This window comes from Aythya ferina (assembly GCF_964211825.1).
Source record: "Aythya ferina genome assembly, chromosome: 10".
NCBI lineage: Eukaryota > Metazoa > Chordata > Aves > Anseriformes > Anatidae > Aythya > Aythya ferina.
In genome coordinates, this window is record NC_140306.1 from 21,081,513 (window position 1) to 21,101,480 (window position 19,968).

The following is a 19,968-nucleotide window of genomic DNA, read 5'->3' on the forward strand; positions in this document are numbered from 1 at the left end:
AAAAAAAATACCAGTGAAATATACAAATCACGCAAGACAGAAATATGTACATTAAATGTACAGAACAGAGGAAAGGACATAGAAGATTTACATATCTGAATGACAAGTAAAATATTTTACATTAAATAGTGTTTTAATAGCTAGGATCATGAGATTCAGTTCTGCTCAGATAAAAGTCACTAAAAAGGAACAAGAGAGAGGTAATTCAGTAAATGAAAAAAATGATCATGGTTTTCATATAATAAAAACCAAAAGTGACATATTCAATGAATTAGTGCTTTATTTATCTTACTTTAAAGATATTCTTTGCAAACATCTGAAGATGAGGGGTAAATATGTCCTTGTACAATAAATTAAGAGCAATAAAGCGCCATTTAAGAAACTGATAAATGATCAAGATGAACTTAATGATAGAGCTTATAGGCTTGTGAAGAGTTAAGGCTTTAGTACAACTAGGCTAAAGTGAAAGATTTTCCTTACTTGGTATTTGCAATACCAATTTCTTGAACTTGTTGGATGGAACTGAGCTGGAAGGAGGCCTCTGAACCAATAAGGAAATCATGTGTAAATACATATTGTTCAACAAATAATTCCCATTTCAAAAACTAAAAACCAAGGACAAAATGCAGCACATTTTGGAGTTTTGTCTCCTTTCAGTAACTAATGATGCCCCTACAGTGTAAGTGGAATAGAAGTATCTCCAGACCAATATTAATGCAAGTGCGAGGTGCTGCCTCTAACAACAGCCCAAGAAAGTCCTGTAGCTGGGAAAAGGCTTACTTCTGTGATTCTTCATGATAATCCTTAAATTTTTCAAATTATAAAGGTTCTTAAAAATAATAATAATTAAAAAAAAAAAAAAAAAGATTCATTGACAAGCCTGAAGAGATCTGGAAAAGAAAATGGGGGATGAACTGCCCCTGTAATTTAGAAGTTTTATTATTTCTTAAATCATTAAAATATATATGTACAAAAAGCTTTGAAATATCAGACACCAGCAGACCAGTTTTCCCATATATATGTAACTGCTCGTGTATAGTCTGAACAGTTGTAGTATATATCTGCAATATATTATCTAAAGCATGTGTATTAAAGACATAGGATGATAAATTTGGTATTGTTGCAACATTTCATTGAACTATAATAGCCGGTTAATGTTATTACAGTATGAAACTATTGTCTCTTTAAGTGAAAGCGTTCCCAAAATCTGCAAAAAAATAGTAAAAATCAATCATTCCAAGAGTGGATATCTAATGATTTATTTTCTCTCATAAAATTAGAGAAGTTATTTGTCAAGCTGTGTTTCGAAAGATAGATGGCTATTACACCATTTTTTAGGCATTTTCAAATTTGGGGAATTCTGTTTTCAAAGGGCTTTCCAGGCTAGGAGACTGCAACTTTGCAAGCTTGCATCTTCCACTGCCTGCAAGCACACAGCCACCCTCCCACCAGGCTGCGGTGCCCCACACAACCGGCACCTTGTTGGCTCTCGATACACTGCTCTGTGAGATGAGATACTCGAATGCCAGAATTAGCTAATAAGGTCAAGTTCTCCCTTGTGGAGTATTTATGCTATTCATCAAGGCAGACTTTTTGTGTCTTTTTGGATTTTTGGTCTCAGTAGGTTCTGGAGCCAAATTCAGTGAGTCAAGAATAGCGCAGTTGAAGCCTTTATGATCCTTTGCTCTTTACCCTCCAATGACATCACATACTTAAGTGGGCACATTCAGATATGCAACTGACTGCACTTCATGATAAATATACCACTCCTTATTTACAGAGCCCTGATTGTACTGAACAGCTCTATATACCCTATTTTTGATAACTACTAGTGTCTGAATGGACAGGTCTGTATGTTCCTCACATCCATTAGGATTGTTCTAACATCCCAAGCACATTACATGGTTGCTCTGCCTACTGCACATGTATTATATCCCATGGGACTAAATTGGGATATGTTGGATTTTCCCCTCAAACTACTCTATAATTTTAAAGAAAAGTCAACTTTTTTGCTTCACTTTGTAAAATAAATATCCTCAGGTTCTCCCCCATTATTGCCTTATTGCCAAAAACATAAGCCACACACAGTTCTGGGATGGACACAGAGAGGGTTCCAGGCACTCTTTGCAACCTTTGCATTTCTTTTTTTTTTTTTTTTTTTTTTTTTTTTTAATTTTTCCTTCCCCCTGCCCTTTTTTTTTTTTCTTTTCTTTTTTTTCTTTTCCTTAAAAGAAGACAACAACTCGTGGGACTCTATAAATAAAGTGGAGATAGTCCTCTGGAAGGTGAGAGGGGCCTGCACCCCTTGTGGGCAGGTGGCCACAGTTCCTCCTACCTCATCCGTCTCCTATTTGCACACAAACTGGTCCACAATCTCTGTGCATAACTTGCATTTAACGTAGCAGCACCAGTGGAACTTGCAATGGCAGCGCTCTCGCTGTACCGTCTTGAACTGGTCGTACCCCCGGCCGCAGCACATGAGTTCACAGCCATCCATGCCCTCCGAGGTCTTATTGCAAAGGCGGCCCTGGGTACCCAGGGACCCGGTGCTCTCGTTGCGCACACAGTAGTCAGGGCTGGGATCGATATAGACAAGGTCATGAATAGTGGGTGCGTTGAAGCGGCTGTTCACCTGCACTAGCTTGCCCCGGCTGTTGAGTTTCATGGCAGCAGCACTATCGTATTTCTCCTTCAGGGCATCGCCTACCTTGCGGAAATCGGCAAGCTGCAGCCAACAGGTCTTCAGGCTACAGGAGCCTGAGACACCATGGCATTTACAGGCCACGTCAGCCAGGTTGTACACAGTCTGGAAAAGGCAGGGCGAGAAAGGAGAAAAGATGGTGAAAGATTAGCATAACTGTGACAGCATTTATACCCCTCATTTCTCTGTCCCCTTCCCCCTTCTCCTAGCATCCTCCTCCCTCCTGCAATACAGCAGGAGGGCAGAGCGCAAGCTCACCCCACGCACCCTTGTTAACCCAGACGAGGGGGCAAGGGAGAGGGGAGAGATTTTGCCAGCCTCTCCCCACCGCACAAACAGCCATAGCAGCACACACACAGACCAGACAGAAGCATCAGTCATGCTGCATTCAAATTTTAGGAATTTGCTCTGATGCCAGCAAAGATTTTGCTGTTTCATTGAGAAATGTAAAACATCCCTTTATTTTCCTATCTGAATTACTCTCTCTATTGATCTCAGCTTGAGGCTTCAATTAGGGAAAGAATTAAGGTTCCTCTTGTTCCTGGCTCAGCTGCAGCTGATTGTCTACTCTTGGCTCAGTATTCTCCTCCTACCCCAAATACTGCTCTGCAACAGAGACTTCATCCAAGAAGAAAACCCCAAACACCTATGGGTGGAAGACAGAGCAACACAGCAATATCCTCTTTACTAAGCTTTGGCAGGGAAATATCACTCATTTGCCCTGTACAAATAGAAATGAGAATCAGTATTGACAGTGCCCCAAAAATCCTTGGATCTGACACATTAGATGATACTGTAGACAACTTCCACCCAGCAGTTACAGAAAGTCTCAGCACTGCCAAATGGCACTGCAAAGATGAGGCTGAGGAAGGAAAAAGCTGCTAGTCTCCATAAGCAACCGTGAAAGTGTCGTTTTTCTTCTCACTAATGGTAAATTGGCCTGTCCACTGCTTTCAGACATCCTCCTTTCACATTTAAATACTATTAATCTTCAATTATCTTTCATCCTTCTTCACCTTAAAACACAAGTGTAAAGTGTCCAGCCGACTATTTCTGGCATGTCAAGCTCTAGCAAAATAATGATTTTGGCTCTTCATATTCAGACTACTAAAAAAAATAAAAGTTTACACCCCTTCATTTAAGGCATTCTTCAGATTAAAGAAACCATAAAGACATGTTTAACTATAGAAGATGATGTTTTCTAATAATATGGAGGAGCTTTTTGCATCCTCTTAAAGCAGGAAAAAAAAGAAAAAAAAAAAAAAGTGGGAACAATCCTACAGCACTATTCCAGACAGTGAAGCTCAGTGTATCTCTCTTCCCTCTAGCACACACGGTGCCAGCTGGAAACACAAACTAATAAAATTGTACAGAAAATGTGCAGTGTGCTAGGCACTTCTACTGAACTAGCATGGAGGAAAACACAACCCACTCCAGTCCCGGTCCTTCCATGGGAAAGGCAACCAAGAGCAACACAAATCCATACACTCTTCACCCACCTATACCTGTGTTTTCTATTTTGTTGTCTTGCCTATCAAAACAGAGACAAGCTTGGTGGCAGATGACCTCCCAGGCTTTCCCCAAAGGGAGGGATGTGTGGGGGCAGAGGGACTTACTCTCCTCCCAGCCTCGTTGTTGTGCAGGTTCATCATGATCCGGGCACTCTCGTAGGATCCTCTCTGGTAAACTCTCTCCCGCTCCCGGGCATCAACGAACTCCTTGGCGAAGCGGTATCCATACTCGATGTTGTCCCCACAGCCACCCCACAGCCAGTCCCGAGGCAGGTCCTTGGGCCGCGCAGCCCGGCTGCAGCCACAGGAGGAGAGCTCACCCTCCCTGCAGGCGCGGCTCATGGCATTGACCACCCCAGCCGCGCTCACCGCGTAGGTGAACGCTGTCTCCCGGCTGCCTGCACAGAAAGATGAACAGTATTACGGGAGGACCTTCATTCACCACCCCAGCCCACCCAGGGGACCGAGCCCTCCAAGAGCCTCCAAAACTCATTCTCCTACTGAAGGGCAGAGTAACCCTGAACAGTGCTCCTCCAAAAATCTCTACTCCAAAAACAACCCCACCAAATGAACCCCACCCTCAATCCCACAGGAGCACATGAGGTATTTATGAAGAGCAGTTGCATCTCATTGGTACTGGGAAAGGCATGGAGCTGGGAGGAGGGATGTGGCAGGGCAGTGGCCCCAAACAGGCCACCAGCCGGGCCATAGCAGCCCTGCCTGCTGGGGCGGGGAGGAGGGAAGCAGGCTCACTGCCCTTCAGAAAAGAGAGATGGTAAACACAACTTTTAAAAGGTCTGGTTCTTAAATTACTACTTCTCAAAGATGATTTATGCACCTCTCCCCCTTGCTCCAATTTATGTAAAGTTATAGCATTTTACAAAGCCACCTGATATCAAAAGAAATGCACAGCAGAATTACATGTTACTTCTCACTCCGCAGACAAGCCACTTCTCTAGGAGGCTAACGAACCTAACAAACAACATAAGCTGCTCAGTGCCCAGCACTCCAGCTCCTGTCGATGTGGCAGGTAGGTGAATCTATGGACAATTGTTTCTACCAATTACAGAGAAGAAAAAACCCATGGCACAAGCAGGCCTTGAAAGTTTTATTCTGTATCTGGTGCCCTTAAATGCCTTTAAAACCCCAAGTTTCAAATCTGAGGAAGAAAAAGTTACAATCACAACAATGCTAGACTTGGTTAAGTAGCACCCTCTCGATGGTATCTAAAAACACCCTTACATAGAGCCTGAATTTCCCTCTTTTCCAAGAATGCCACAAGTTTTGAATGAAAGTAGAAGGGCTTTCAGAAACAAACCAAAATAACAAATAAACAACAACAAAAAACAACACCCTGCAAAACTTGTACCAGAGACCCCACTTGCAGTTTGATTTTCATCTTAAGATACAGCATCCCACTGGATCTTTTCCAATAAAGATTCCCAGAATGACTAAGAATAGACTAACTATAATCTTGTTATTTTCAATTTATATGAGTTAAATTCTATTCCTAATCCTTACTCTCATCAATAGATCGAGCTAATTTCCAATCTTGATTTTACAAGTTTCTCAGGGAACAGCATGGGCCTTCGTAAAATTAGGGCTCTAAGAGGCCGCATTTTGGACATATCCTGTGTATTTAGGCAACGATATTTTGAGGCAGAAGCTGTTTGTGCAAGGCCTACCATAACAGGCCAAATCTAATAGGAGGTTTTGAGCACTTTTGGAACATAAATAATTCACAGTCCGGTCCATATTTAACATCAGGATGACACTACACTCGGAGCAGCTTTGTTAATATAACAGCTGTCATCCACTGGATTAATTCTAGTAATAGATGCTGGTTTTAAATGGGAAAAATCAGAAGTCTCATGTTGGGAAAGATCACATTTAAGGAAGATGAGAAGCACTTTGCCCCCTGCTTACAATGCTCCATTCTCCCTGACACCTGCTTGAGGAAGTACGTACAAGAGTTACGGATATAAAGGGTTACACAAGCAGCCTTTTCGGTTAAAAAGACTTGGCTTTATGCGTTGACTTATGCCTTGTATTTAAAGCAAACTATAGCGGAGGGAACCTCATACAGATTTGAATGTTCCCGTTTGTTCTGTAACACACATTTCTGGATTAATTCCTTAAGCAAAATTTCCACTAGATTTAGAGGAAAGAAACGTGGTCTGCTTCGGACCACAGGACTCGCCTCTGCCATTCCATTTTATTCTTTTTCATGTTTAGTTAGCTTGTGCTTTCACATGGTTAACTATGCTGTTTATTGCAGGATTTAAACCCATAAAGCTAACTTTTTTTTTTTTTTTAGTATTATTAATATGAATTATTATCTCAGAGTGTATTTTAAAGAACTTCTTCTTAGTGGGACAGAGAAGAAAATGCTGGGGTACAGAAAAGAGAGTTGCCCCGCGAGGTCCTTCCGTGAGCATTTAAGCAAATTATAAAATAACATTAAGTGCTGAAGCAGACATCAAGCCCCCACAGGCTGCAAGTCATCACTGCCTGAAGTCATCGACCCCAGCAATGAATGAAGGGTGATGGTTCCACATGGACAAGTCACTCAAAAATAAATAAATAATTAAAAATGTAAAGTCTTTAGGCACAACTGTGCTTTCCTTCACTGTCTGATCTGTCTTTTCCCACAGCCCAGCATTTCCCTCCATTGTAGCCATGGCAAGGAAACACACGTTCCAAACACGTTTGAGTCCCTTCTCTCCCATATACAAAACATAGAAATGGAGCTGTTCGACATCCATAGGAAGTAGGAAGCCACCCACAGAGCAAGGAGCTGAGCCTTACACTTGATATGAATAGTTCTGCAATAACATAACTTTTTTTTTTTTTTTTTTTTATACCTGAACATAAGATACAAAATGTTCTTTGTTCTGTATTTTAAGAGCATTCAGCATCAGGCAGCAGGCATGAATAGCCTGGACCCCAACTCCAGCAAGCTGCTGGGGGAGGATCCAGTTATTTTACTTCACATTAGCACTTTGCTGTTTGAAAGCCCAAGCGCTGCCAGCTCCGGGCCTGCCACAGAGCCAGGAGATGGCGCAAGGCAGGGAAGGCAGTGAGGACCACAGCCTGACCTGGGAACCATCAGCAAAGAACAAAAGCCCTGAAACTCTGCAGTTCAATAAGCCACAGAGCAAGATTCCAAACCCAGTGCTGGGTTTATTTGTACAGCTTTAGCTAACTTTGCCAGATAAATCCTGGAAGAAAGACTGTCCATTTATGTGCTGCAGTAATTACTGTGCTGTCAGTCAGTGCTTTGCTTAGGCACTCTTCTGTGCACTACCAGCAAAAGGCGTTAGCTTGGATGACAAAATCCTCCCAAACTACGCACATTCAGTCCTCGGCTACAATCTTCTCACATTGGTGAGAGTAAGGAAATGCTGACAGCCTTCAACAAGTCAGCATAAGGCAGGCTGAAGTTAAATTGGATCAGGCTCTAAAAGTACTCATTTTTCCTTCCATTCAGAGGACAAGCAGCTGGTCATTACTGAAAGGTCAGCATGGAATAATACAACTGGTACCGACAACACCTTTCTCGTTCTCAATGAATCCACTCTTTAGGAACTTTAACTCTTTAATACGGCTATTAACCTTGCTTCCATCTGCAATTAGAATAAGTGGCTTAATTACATGATAAATTGCTGTGTAGACATCAGCTAACGCAGTCATATTCAGGAGAAGGGTGCGGCAAAGTTATTTAACTTGAAAGAAACCAACTTTAAATAGATCAGTCATACTTGGGGAGGGCAGAAACTTCTATTCTGGAGACAGACACCACAACTCACGGGCCTGATCCTGTACATTTCTTCATACCAGTAGTACCCTCGAGCTAATTTTCACTTGCTTGAATAATAAATAAGGGATGAAAGGTGAAGGCACAAATTTCAAACAGATTATTTTGCTGGCATTTGTTAGATTATTAGAATAGAAAGGTCTACAGAAAGAGTTTTCTTTTATGTTTCATATGCTAGTAGACATAGGGCAAAAAGTAAACTCTACAGAGGGATGTTAATACTGTGCTTGGAAAAAGCCTAAGGAAGATTGTTTGTCTGAAACCAGCTGTTTCAATTAGATACTTTTATGCAATAGATTTTATTTGGAGATTGTCAGACAAATAAAAACAAACTCCTTTTTACAAACACTGAGAACAAATATGAATTGATGGTATTCCTTCAAGTTTTACTGGAGTTCATGCATTTACTGATAAACCTAGCTTGGATTTGATTTTAAAACCCTCCTTTGTAAAGCAGGCCAAAAAAAAAAAAAAGCTGAAATAAAAACTTTTCTTTACATCTCCAGGTAAAAAGCAATGCTGAGTTTGTCAGTCACTGATCACTAACAAAGAAGTTCAAAATTGTCACACAGAGAAACAAAGCTTTTCCAGTTGCTTCCACAGTATCAGCAATCCAACCTGGGAAAGTCAGAGGAAGGTTTCACCATGGACCCAGTTCAGTAGCACTAGTTAAAATTTTGCCAAGGACTTTAAAATACAAGGTCCTTAAATGATAGGAAAAGCAGGCAGCACGTGAACACTGGAGAAGCACATTTCAAAGACAACCTGATAGGGAAAGGATTGGGTGCCCACCAAATTGCGATAAGATGTTAAACAGGAATTTGTCTCTCCTACCAGCTACATGATTACATCAAATGCAAGTTGCAAGGACAATCACATGTTTTGCCCTGATAGAACTGATTTCATAGAGATTACCCTGTCATGCTATTTTTAACACAAACCTAGCTTCCTCAGAAATAGAAAAAGTTACCATACCTGGAAATAAGCAAGAAGGAATTGCCTATAAACACTAACAGACAGAGCAGCAATTTTCAGTTAACTTCCAGACCAAGAGCAATTTATTATGCAGCCGCTAACTTTGGAACTAGACAGGGACATCTTTAATTTTACAAGACGCTGCTGTTTTTAATTCTCTTAGATTGCCTTTATTTTGTCTCAGGTTTTCTAAAAGGAGATGCCAGGGACACATTTTCCTTTCTAGTGTATTCCCATATGCAGATGTATATTCCTACTTTGTTTTCCAATAGACATGGCTGGACAGTGGTGGGAAATCACCTCCAGCTAAAAATAATTCAACTCCTTTGCCAACTTTTAAAAACACTTGATTGTATACAGTATGCAGTAAGAACCTGGCAAGAGCTTCAAGTGCAGAACATTATGTGCCATACATATCCTTAGACAAGAGTTTAATCATAAAGATGTTGCTTCCTACCTATCTGCATGACTCTGCCAAAAACAGAGTTGTTGTCCACAGTGCTGCAATTCCATCTTCTATGTCTGAACTGATACTGGCATTCCTTAATACCGGTCTTCGCACCCTCTCCAATGAACTGCATGTGGTCCTGATACAACTGGCAGAGTTTCTTCTGTCCTTGGGAAAGCCCTGCTAGCTGGCTACACAGTGGCTGGGCTCCTATTATGTATACCTCTGACATCTGAACAGGGTTCATGGGGTTCATAGGGTTCATCCCTAAAGACCTGCATAAAGAAAGATTTCTATTAATAAAGAGAAGACCGAAAAAAAAAAAAAGTCTATAAATCCCAAACAGAACTGTATTGTATATAAGCATTAAACCTCCTGTTTTTGCTATCAAGATGGAGAAAAAAATAACAAACAAAACAAAAAAAATATGAAACTTATTTTAAAGATAGCACAGAAGTTATTATATCCCATCCATATGGTTATCACCATACATTAGGGACTGAAGTACAACACAAATTTGGAAGACTTGTACTAGGCAATCTTTCTCTAGCTCAAATGGACGTAGTAAAAATAACAGAAGCCACAAACAACAGCAAGGCCAGAAAATACATAGAGCAAAAACAAAAAAAGCCCCCCATACCCACTCTATATTAACACACATTTTAGATTTAGATCTGGATTTTCAATCTGTTCTATCGTAAACAAACAGGGAAACCTTTAACATGCTAGAAGTTGGAAACTTGCTATAGACTGCTTCCAGCTTCTTCCAAATGACACAGAAAAACAGAGGCAAGTATAAACATCATAAACAAAATCAACTTTGTTTTCTTAATTCTTAAAGTACTTTTCACGCAATATTTCAGTTAGAAAGCGGCCATTAATCTCAACAGGATCAATTGAAACAGCAGAGAAACACTTATTTCAAGAACTCCCCACATCGTACACTGTAGAGAAACAGATAATTTGGCAAAACAGAAACAAAAATGTACTTTTTTGGTAACAAAATATATGTATAAGCATTTAAGCGTTAAGCTTATTGGAAAACTTCAAACCTAAATTTTAATCTAATAGAGGTTTTCAGTGGTAATTCCATATTTTCTTTTATATATTAAAAAAAAAAAAAAAACAAAAACAAAAAACAAAACTAATCTACAGGAGTTGAAATGACTCCTTTAAAAGAATGCAATTCTAGAAATTTAAAGATGGTCAAACCCAAAGAGAATCTACTTAAAACCATTCTAAAAACTGAGTTTTACAACACGAGATCCTACACAATTCTGCTTGCTCCAGGAACACATTCATTTTACTACACAACATATTACAGCTAAAACATGACTCCCCTGCTGACTCCTTCATGTGCTGCTCCCCCAGAAACAAAGCACATATGAAGTAAATAGACATTTAATCAAGCAAAACTTGACTCCCCCTTTTAAAATCAAGTCAATACAAGATGCTTACCACCAAGAGCTGGCTTCTATTACAACCTGGGTAAAAGAGGAGAAAACGGCCAGAGCCACTATGAGGTACTGAGAAGCCATTGTACTGCCAACTGTCCCCAAAGCACCTCCTTGAATTAATACTGCAGTGGATTTCTAGAGGGGGGAGAAAAAGGATCAGATTGTTTATTGCTTCTCAGACCATTTTCAAGCATTCAAGTTTAAACAACGGAAGTATCCGGGCCCCTTTTAACTTGACGCTGACTCGCCCGCCCTTCTCCCCGCCGCGGTTTCGGTGCCAGACGCGGGCAGGTCGCGGCTGCCGCTCCAGCGGGCAGAACCCACCCCCGGCCCCCCACCCCCGGGCAGAACCCACCCACGCCCCCCCAAGCCCGGACACCGCCTTCCCGGGGCGGCCGCACGGCGACCCGCACGGCGACCAGCGCCGCCTGGCCCTTGCCCCACCGCCCCCCGCACCCTGTCCGGGACGAGACGGGGCCACGGGAGGTTCCGGGGATCCCGTCCCTGCTCCCCCCACTGTCCGAGTACCGGGCATTACGCTCCGGAGTCAGCATCCGAGCGGGACGGGGGAAGCCGGTCCCCGCAGCCCCCGCTCGGCGCTGGAGCCGCGGTGACAGCCCCGACGGCAGCACCCGGACCGGTCGGGGTCGGCGCTGGCCGGGGGGGGGAGGAGGGGAGCGCAAGAGCCCCAAGCGGTGGCCCCACGGCGAGCAGGAGGCCGGCTAGGGAGCCAAACGCTTCCCCCGACAGGTCCTGCGATCTCCGCCTGCGTCCTCACACGGGACTCTTTAACTCACTAACCAGTGCCATTCAGGTTTTTTTTTTATTTCCCCTCCCCTTGGAAGTGAGGAGAAAAAAAAAAAAAAAAAAAAAAAAAAAGACATTTCGACACTTGGGGGCTCCCTATTCATTCTCAAAAAGCCCTTAATGCCGAACCCAAGGTGTTCTTAATTCTAATTTCTTTCTGTTTGCGAAGGGTCTGGAGGAGAAGACTGGGGCTGCCACGGAACCTGCCCGAACATGCGTGGGGAAGGGCAGCTGGCAGCACGCGTAGCCCTAGGCGAAGCCTCGTCGGCCCTGGCCACCCCCTGAGGGGGCTGCACAGTCCGGGACGGGAGAGGAGGAGGCGGGCCAGCTCCTCGGTCCCCGCGGCAGGGCCCAGGGTCCGGCAGCAGGAGCCCGACGGTGCCGGGAGAAGTGCGAGAGCCGGGGCTGGGCAAGGTGTGGCTGGAGCTCGCTGCGGCACCAAGGTGTGGTGGTGCTTTGGGGGTTTTCTCGGTTTGCTTTGCTGTTTTTGAACCAGGAGCTTTGCAGCTAACACCACAGAAGTACCATGGTTCGGAGACCCCCAGCTCGGTGCCTGCGGGGAGCAGCGGGGCCGGGACGTTGGGGTCAAAGCCTCGCTGCCTCGGCCCTCCCCTTCTAAGGGAGGCGGGTGTCCCCTTGGACCCTGCCGCAGCCCCGAGCCCCCAGCCCCGGCCCGGCAGCCCCAGGGGAGCCCTGGCACCCCGCTCCCAACAGGGGGCGGCCTCGACCGCCGGAGCCCCGGGAGGCGTCGGGGCCGGGAGGCTGCTGCCCCTCCGACGGCACCTCCCGGCCCGCAGAGGGGCCGCTGTCGCCCTCCTCGTCCTCCCGAGGCGGCGAGGCCAGGCGGGGGAAGGCACCTGCGCCCGGGGGCCCGGCCCCTCCGGCTGACAAGCTGCCGTCAAAAACAAAAAAGGAAAAAACAAACAAACAAACAAACAAACAAACTTGGGGAGGGGAATTCGCCGGCAGTACTGGCTATCAGGAGCGTGAGGCACCGTTTATAACTTTGTAGGGCCGCCGAGATTGGTTTTGGGTATTTAATGCACCCCATGCGGAGCCCTTGCTCTTTGCTGAGATGAAAAGGGAGGCTTTTACACATCCTGCAGCCGCGGGCTCGCCTGTGATCCTGTTTTACACGGGGTGTCTGGAAAGCCTGCGAAGGCATCTGGTTTTCTGGGAGCACTACCTGCGGGAAGGCGGCATCCAGAGCCCCGGCTCCGGGGGGCTGTAAACCGCGGGCCGCCTCCGCGGGGAAGCCCCCGGCTCCCAGCCCGGCTCCCGGCCGTGGCTCCCCGGGGCCGACCGCGCACCTCCGGCCCGGGTGGGAGCCTCGTTTCCCGGCCCCGCTGAACTCTCCGTGACCCTCCGAGCGCAACCGATTTAGCATCCAACCGACAATTAAAAACAAACAAACAACAAAAAGCCAACAGGCTTTCCAACATGGAGTCCTCGCAGCGCCGAGGGGACCCGAGGAGCCTCGCTCCTCCGCTCTGACCCAGGCGGGACCCTCTGCAGATGCAGAGTGATAATCTCCAGAAATTTAGAATAAAATTAAAAGGGGGGAAAGGAAGGGGGGTGACTCCGGGTCCTCCGCTGGCCCCCAGCCAGCTCTCCTTAAAGGTACAGGCCACCATTAGCGCCGACGTTGAGCTCCTCCATAGCGATCCTCCTCGGGAAAGTTTGGGAAGTTTGGAAAGATGTCTTTAACTCGCCTTGGGAGCCGCTGCCAGAGAGATGCACCGGGACGCGGCGGGCAGAGCCAGCCCAGCAAGTGTCCTTGCGGCGGGCAGCTTCTCTTCGGGGGGAAAATTGAAAACAGAAGGAAAAATAAAAAAAAAATAAAAAAAAAAGCGGAGGGGGGGGGGAATCAAGGAGCTTTTTTCCAGGCGGGGTGCAACGGGTGAGCGCGCAAAGGTGGGAGCTCCCGGCGGCGGCTCGGGGGGCGCGAGGGAGGGGGGGCGCCCCGCGGCCGGAGCCCTGCACCCCGCGGAGGTGCCGCCCGCCCTGCGCGCCCCCCGTGGGTGCGGGGGCTCTCGGCCCCGCACGGACTCACCTCCATCGCCGCAGGATCACCGAGAGAGAGCAGCCAAGTAATCCAAGCAGAGCACGGGGGGAAAGGGCGAGGCAAAAGTAAAATCCTGGCTCGCAGGAGCCGGGCGGTATCCTCCCTCCCAGGCAGCGGACGGCGGCGGCGGCTGCCGGGGCAGCGCGGGGACCGCGGAGCTGGCGGGGGGCAGCGGAGCGGCCGGGCTGTCCGGCGCAGGCTGAGCGTGTCCGACTGCGGAGCGGGGCACCAGTGCAGCCTTCTTTCCAAGGTCCATCAGCAATCGCAGTAATTAGAGCTTTCCACCACCAGAAGAAGGAGGAAAAAAAAATAAAAGCCAAAAAAAAAAAAGCCAACCCAACACACGCACACAGCGCCCGTGGGCGTGATTGCGCGGAAGCAAATAAAAAATCTTCACAAGCAGCAGCGAAAGCGCCGCGGGCGACAATCCGTCCCACCAGCCCAGGTGGTGCCGCCGCGGGGCTCCCCGAGCTCCCACCCGGCCCCCGGCGGCGCGCACCCTGCGTGGCCCCGCGCGGACCGGGCGAGGGGGGACGAGCGGAGCCGAGCGGGCGCAGGGCTCCCCCCCCCCGGCTGCCCCCCCTTCGCTTTGCTTAAGAGTTGGGAGCTGCGGAGCTGGGCGTCCGCGGCTGCAGAGCCATCCTCGGGCTGGCTCCCTCCATTTTACGCACAGAAGGAAAAGGAAAAAAAAAAAAAGTAAAAAAAAAAAAAAAAAAGAGCTCAACTTAAAAAAAGTTTCTGCACAACCAAGGAAGGGGGAGGGGGACCCTTGTGCACGCGTGTGTCTGTCTTAGGGGGCAACTGATCCTGCAAGGCGAGTAGGGGCCGGGGGAGGGGGGAAGTCCGGGACTTCAGGAGCTGCGGCTCCCCCAATCCATCGCGGGCAGAAGCCCCCAGCACCGGGCAGAGAGAGACGCGGGGCAGCGAGGGTGGCCCGTCCTCCTCGGCTCTGCTCCCCGCCCGCTGCAGCCGGGCCGACTCCCCCGGGCCTCTCCTCTCCTCCACCCCGCTGCTTAAAACTGTTAAAAAAAAAAAAAAAAAAGTTGGAGAGCCAACGGCAGCCGAAAAACTTCCAGCGGAGCGCATGCGCTCGGAGGCGACCTATTGCAGCCAGGGCTGGATTTTAAAGCTGTATGGCAGCGAGTGGGATCCCACTGCAGGCCCGGGGCGAGCGGGGGGCGACGGGCTGCTGCGACCGCTTCGAGGCTCGGGGGGGGGGTGCTCCCGGCCCCGCCAGGTCCTGCTGGTCCCCGTCCGGCCTCCCCGCGGCAGCGGTACTCCCTGCGGCCGCCCCGCCGCTTATCCGGGGGGGGGGGAGACACGCACGCACACACCCACACACCCACCCACCCCAGGACGGAGATGTGCCTGATGGCCACCGCGGAGGCTCCCCCCGCCGCGCAATGTGCAGCGCACATGGTCGAGCCGGAGGGGGCTGCACCGGCATTCCTGGCGAGCGGCTCGCTTGACAAGCCTTGTTTATAGCCTGCTCCGAGACACGAGAGGCGGGTGCCGTTCCCCAAACGCTGGGGGACGGAGCGGGCTCGACAGCTTGGGTTCCTCCTTCTTCAGCGTTTTTGTTTGTTTGTTTGTTTGTTTCCGCCGTAAATTTGGCAGGTTGTTGACAAAGCTGTTTGGGTTAAATCACGTAAGCCCCAATGCGCGCTCCGGCCGAGGAAGGGCTTCGCGGCCCCTTTGTATTTCAGAGTGCTTTCACCGCTCTGCAGTCCCCAGCCAGGGGTTTTTTATGGCACCTCTCCCATCACCCCGCACCCCGTATCCAGCTCTGAGCTGGTCCCTCGTCGGGGGACTGCGGGGGAAGGGGAGGAGGGGGGCGCGTTATCAAAGCGGCGCTGGGAAACCCAAACGGGCTGCGAAAGCAGCTCCGTTATCAATAAACGCGTTCCCTTCTTCAAAGCTATCCCGGCGCAAAATAAAATCCCTTCTGGAGCCCAGCGGGGAAGGCACATCCCAGCCGGTCCCCCCCGACGCTGCGCTGCCCTCCAGGTAAGCTGCCGCTCCGGGCGCCGCTGTGCGCCCTCCCCGCGGCTACCAGCCGGGGACACCCCTCCTCGCCGAGCCCCCGATCCCTACTGGCCACCCCCCTCATCCCCGCCGCCTTGCCTGGGGCGCCGAGCCCCGACGGCGCCCCCCGGAAGCGCCTTGCCGGAGGGGATCCCCGGAAGGGTGTCGGGGGGCTCCCCCGGGATGGGATCGAGTGCCCCCGGGGGTTGCTCGGGCCGCGGGCGCGCAGGCACGGAGCGGGACGGGGGGCGAGGTGCCCCCCCGGCACCTGCCCGCCGCCACCGGGCCCGCGGCCGCCGTCGGAGCGCTGCCGGCGGCTGTCTTCGCTCCCTGCTCCCGGAACTGCCTCCCCTTTAGGCGGCTTCGCGGCCCGGGCTGAGGTCCGCTGCGGCCGCCGAGGAATTTATAAAAGGTGTAGCACCAGCTCCCCGGGCCGGGAGGTGTGTGCTGGGGTGTTGGGGGGGTGGGTGTTTTAGGAAAGAAAATGGGTTGCGCGCTCCTTTTAGGAAGACCAACCTTAGTTTTGTGCCTAGTAAATAATATTTTATTGCCTCTGGTTTACTGTGGCATTTCAATTATCCCCTTCAGGAGTCTGCAAACTGCGCGGGTTAAAGGTCATTTCTCAAATCACTAGAATTAGTAAAGAATAGTAGAAAACTGTAAAAAGGGGAGGAGCCGCGCCGTAAAACAAGCAAGATCGCCTGAAATAAACTAATAAAGAGCCCCGAGCTGTTTGCCTCTCGCATCTGCCCTCCTGAGCACTGTTTCCCACCATGCCTCGGCACAGTGCCGTCGGGCAGGGCTGCAAAAAAAATTTAAAAAAGTAAAAAAGACAAAGCCCGCACCGGCTCTGCACCCTAGCAGGATTCCCCAAGTCGTTGCTCTCAAAAAGAAAAGCAAAGAGGGAATTTATAAATCACGGGTGATTTTTTAAGCCATGGAGCATGGAAGTGGAAATAAAGGGCAGAAATCCAAACATCCTGCAAGGCTTTAAGAATTTTAATTTCTCCTTGCTATTTAAAACAGCTGGGTGAAGCTAGAGGGGGCAGAGGGAGAAGTATTGACAACGTTACAGGCATTCGTGCTGCCATAGCCTTTGTTTTGCAGGTTTGCTGGTGCTGGAGCTTTTAGGTTAACTGGACAGTGTTCTGGTGTGCTTTACTGCTAACATCCAAGAGTTTTCACGAAGAAAGAAGAAAAAAAAAATAATGTAGTAGGAAGTGCAGTGATACCACTGAAGGTCCAAATAGCAGAACCCCGAAAGAATAACATTGCAGGCTTTTAGGGATGAAGGTCTGCTCTGGCGCTGGTAGCTCAGCAATTCTCTATAAGACAGAAGATTATTTCTGGCATTTCAGATATGTTTCTGCCATTCTTTTCTGCAGAGTAATGCATTTTAACAAAGGACTAGTCACATTGGAATATTGTATGCATGTGTTCATTTTAATGTTCAGTGCTGCTGTGTGATTTATATCTTTACATCTGACTGGATACTTGCCATTGGCCAAGGTGTAAAGGCACATTTTTCCATCACAAAGAACCCATTTGGGTAGCAGAGCTTTCTAGGGAAGAAGGTAAATTGCTGTATGTCTTTTTTGTTCATCATAGCATTTGAATCCATAATAATAGGAATTATTATATGTGTCACACTGAAACCTTGTGAAGGCATAACCCATCTGCGGCTGCTTCAGTATTACTATGTATAGTCCATCCCTGTATATGTTTTTGGGGGTGAGAGCCATGCATAGCACCGTAATGACCATTTGGCAAAGCAAACGTGTCATGTTGCTTTGAACACGTAACCTGCACCCTGTCCACCAGCACACCTGCCCAACGGATGTCTTTTGTATTTTAAGCTTCAAGAGACTTATATGTAATTGTCTTGAAACCATATGCATTTTCCTAAGGCTACATGTATTTTCTTTCCTAAAACATGCTATTGCTTTTCTCTACAGACCACCCTGTCATCCAAAAGAGGGCTAAACTACAAAAGAAATGCCAAAGATGATTTTATGCCAAATCTTGCAATAATTATTATGTTCCTATATCCTCAGCCACTAGAATCAAGAAATAGCATGAGAAACTCCCTCTCTTTTTAAATAACTGTTTTATATTTCTAGCTCACATGACTGCTGAATAAACTTTGACAAGTTAAAAGACTAGAAGACAAAAGAAACAGTTTGTATGTCTTCCCCCCATCCCCTGCCACTGCCCCAAATTCACAATGTTGAAAGAAGCCAGGACATCTGGGAACAGCAGTAACCACTAAAGAGGAAGAAACACAGAGTCTAGTCCAGCATTTGTCTTTACCAGATGGAGACCTATGTTACATACAGTGAGATGCAAGTAAGAGGCAGCAGGCAACAAAGGAAAATGTAACAAAGTCACACAGATTCTCAAAGTCACACAGTATTTACACTGATCTACAAACCTGTGAAGTCTGTGGAAAGGCATACACCATTTTATATGTGCATTAATGATAACTATACCAATTTGCCATTACTACTAATGAACTACATAACAAATATACCCTCAAGACACTCAGCATTTGTTTGCATTATCACCTGGAGAAAAACAGTTGCAGGTTCTTTTTTTTTTTTTTTTTTTTTTTTTTCCAAATCATTTGTGCAAAATGGATGAGTTCTTTTCATTCCCTCCTCTCCTGAGGTCTGCTGAACCTTGCTGCCAGTGCTGAAATTGCTGCACAGGTACAATGTGTGGGTGAGTTTAGTCATGGAGGAAAATAAAGGTACAAGAGAATCTTCATGAAGATGAGAACTGACTCCAAAAGCTGTTGAAGCGGGATGTAAGGTGGATGCTGCATCTAGTGGGGCACAGGGAGCTACTGAGGTGAGGTCAGGCCATGTGGCAGATGACCAAAACCATCCTAACAATCTACACATCATCGCCCCTCAGTGTCAACTGTTGGTGTTCATAAGGAACCAGTGCCATGGGCAGCTGCATAACCCAGCCCTGGCGTGGGCACACCAAACTAACGGTGCAGGTGCTGACACCAATGCAGGTGTCCAAAGGAGGTGCTCAAGGTGGCCATGACACCTCTACAGCTGACAGGAAATGGGAAAGCTGCCTAGGCCTTGGTTTTCTGTATTAATATAGACCACAAAACAGAAGCTTCTGGCATTTTTCTCTAGAATTTGTTGTTGAAGGTAATCATCAAAGAGCTAACTTGTGCCCCAGGAGCATTTGTGGCCTTCTCCATCCTGCCTCTCTTCTGGCAGACATCCTTCTTGCACCTGGTGCCTTGGCTCACAAGCCGTGGCTCTTTATCTCAGTGACACCCCTCCCATCCACATCTCGGCCATGCCCCTCCTGCCACCATATGTCATTGGAATGTTTCAAGTAGCGAGTCTGGTTTACTTAAAGAATAGTGCTTTTAAAGGAATAATACTTTGCTTTGTTTCCATTAAGACCTTAAAAAAAAACGTTTATGGGAGGAAAAATAAACAATCCCACCACCACTCCTTAACAACAGAGTACTTTCCCTCTCCTAAAGCTACCAGTGCCTTCTTTCAATGAGGCCGAAAGCACCTCCCAGTAACTCTGGAGGGCTCTTACAGGTTTCTTCTGAGTGGCATGAACCTTCGTTTCCCCAGTACACACACAAAGGCACACACAGGGTTCATTTTCCAGAGATGACCAGGCAAGGAGCTTTGTTGTGCTGACCACGGACCAGCACAGTCTTCTGGCTGTTCCTCAGAGAGCTGCAGATTAGCTGACGAATCCAAGCAAGGCGATAGCCACAGAGAGTCCACACAGGAGACAACAGGGAAAGGACAGGACAAGGCCCTTTTCCACAATATACCCGCATCACCCGCCTGTCACAGAGTTGCTCTTGCACTCAGGTCTTTGCCTTGGGGCTTCAGGTTCCCAGCTGCAGCAGCAGTGAGGTGGCTGAAGCACTGGCTGTAAGGCTGAGGGAGAACCCTGGGGTGTCCCTGCGCTGCACCAGCCAGCCGCATGCTCCAGTTACATGGCTAACGCACCCTGGAGGGCCTGAGCTGAGGTCTGGGGCCACATCCACCATGCCTCTTGGGCCATGCAGGATTGTACTCCTACCTTAGTGAAGTTTTGAATTTCGTGTTCAGTCTAGCGGGTTTTCCTGGTGCTGCTGTGAGTTCTGGACAATGCTTATGACCCACAG

General features: G+C 47.7%; 1 protein-coding gene across 3 annotated transcripts; it reads right to left on the reverse strand.

Moving 5' to 3' along the window:
- Positions 1–262: 262 nt before the first annotated feature.
- On the reverse strand, positions 263–14,756 carry WNT5A (Wnt family member 5A). Of its 3 annotated transcripts, none has more exons than XM_084530650.1 (5): positions 13,770–14,756; positions 10,911–11,044; positions 9,462–9,727; positions 4,318–4,610; positions 263–2,806 (listed from the first exon to the last, which is right to left on the reverse strand). In XM_084530650.1, exons 1-5 carry the CDS (start codon positions 13,773–13,775, stop codon positions 2,348–2,350), a joined length of 1,158 nt encoding a protein of 385 aa, XP_084386776.1. In that variant the 5' UTR covers positions 13,776–14,756; the 3' UTR covers positions 263–2,347. The 3 variants fall into 3 exon arrangements, with proteins under 3 accessions (XP_084386776.1, XP_084386775.1, XP_084386777.1); XM_084530649.1 differs by lacking the exon at positions 13,770–14,756 and adding an exon at positions 12,903–13,451; XM_084530651.1 differs by lacking the exon at positions 13,770–14,756 and adding an exon at positions 11,438–11,704.
- Between the last annotated feature and the right edge of the window lie 5,212 nt (positions 14,757–19,968).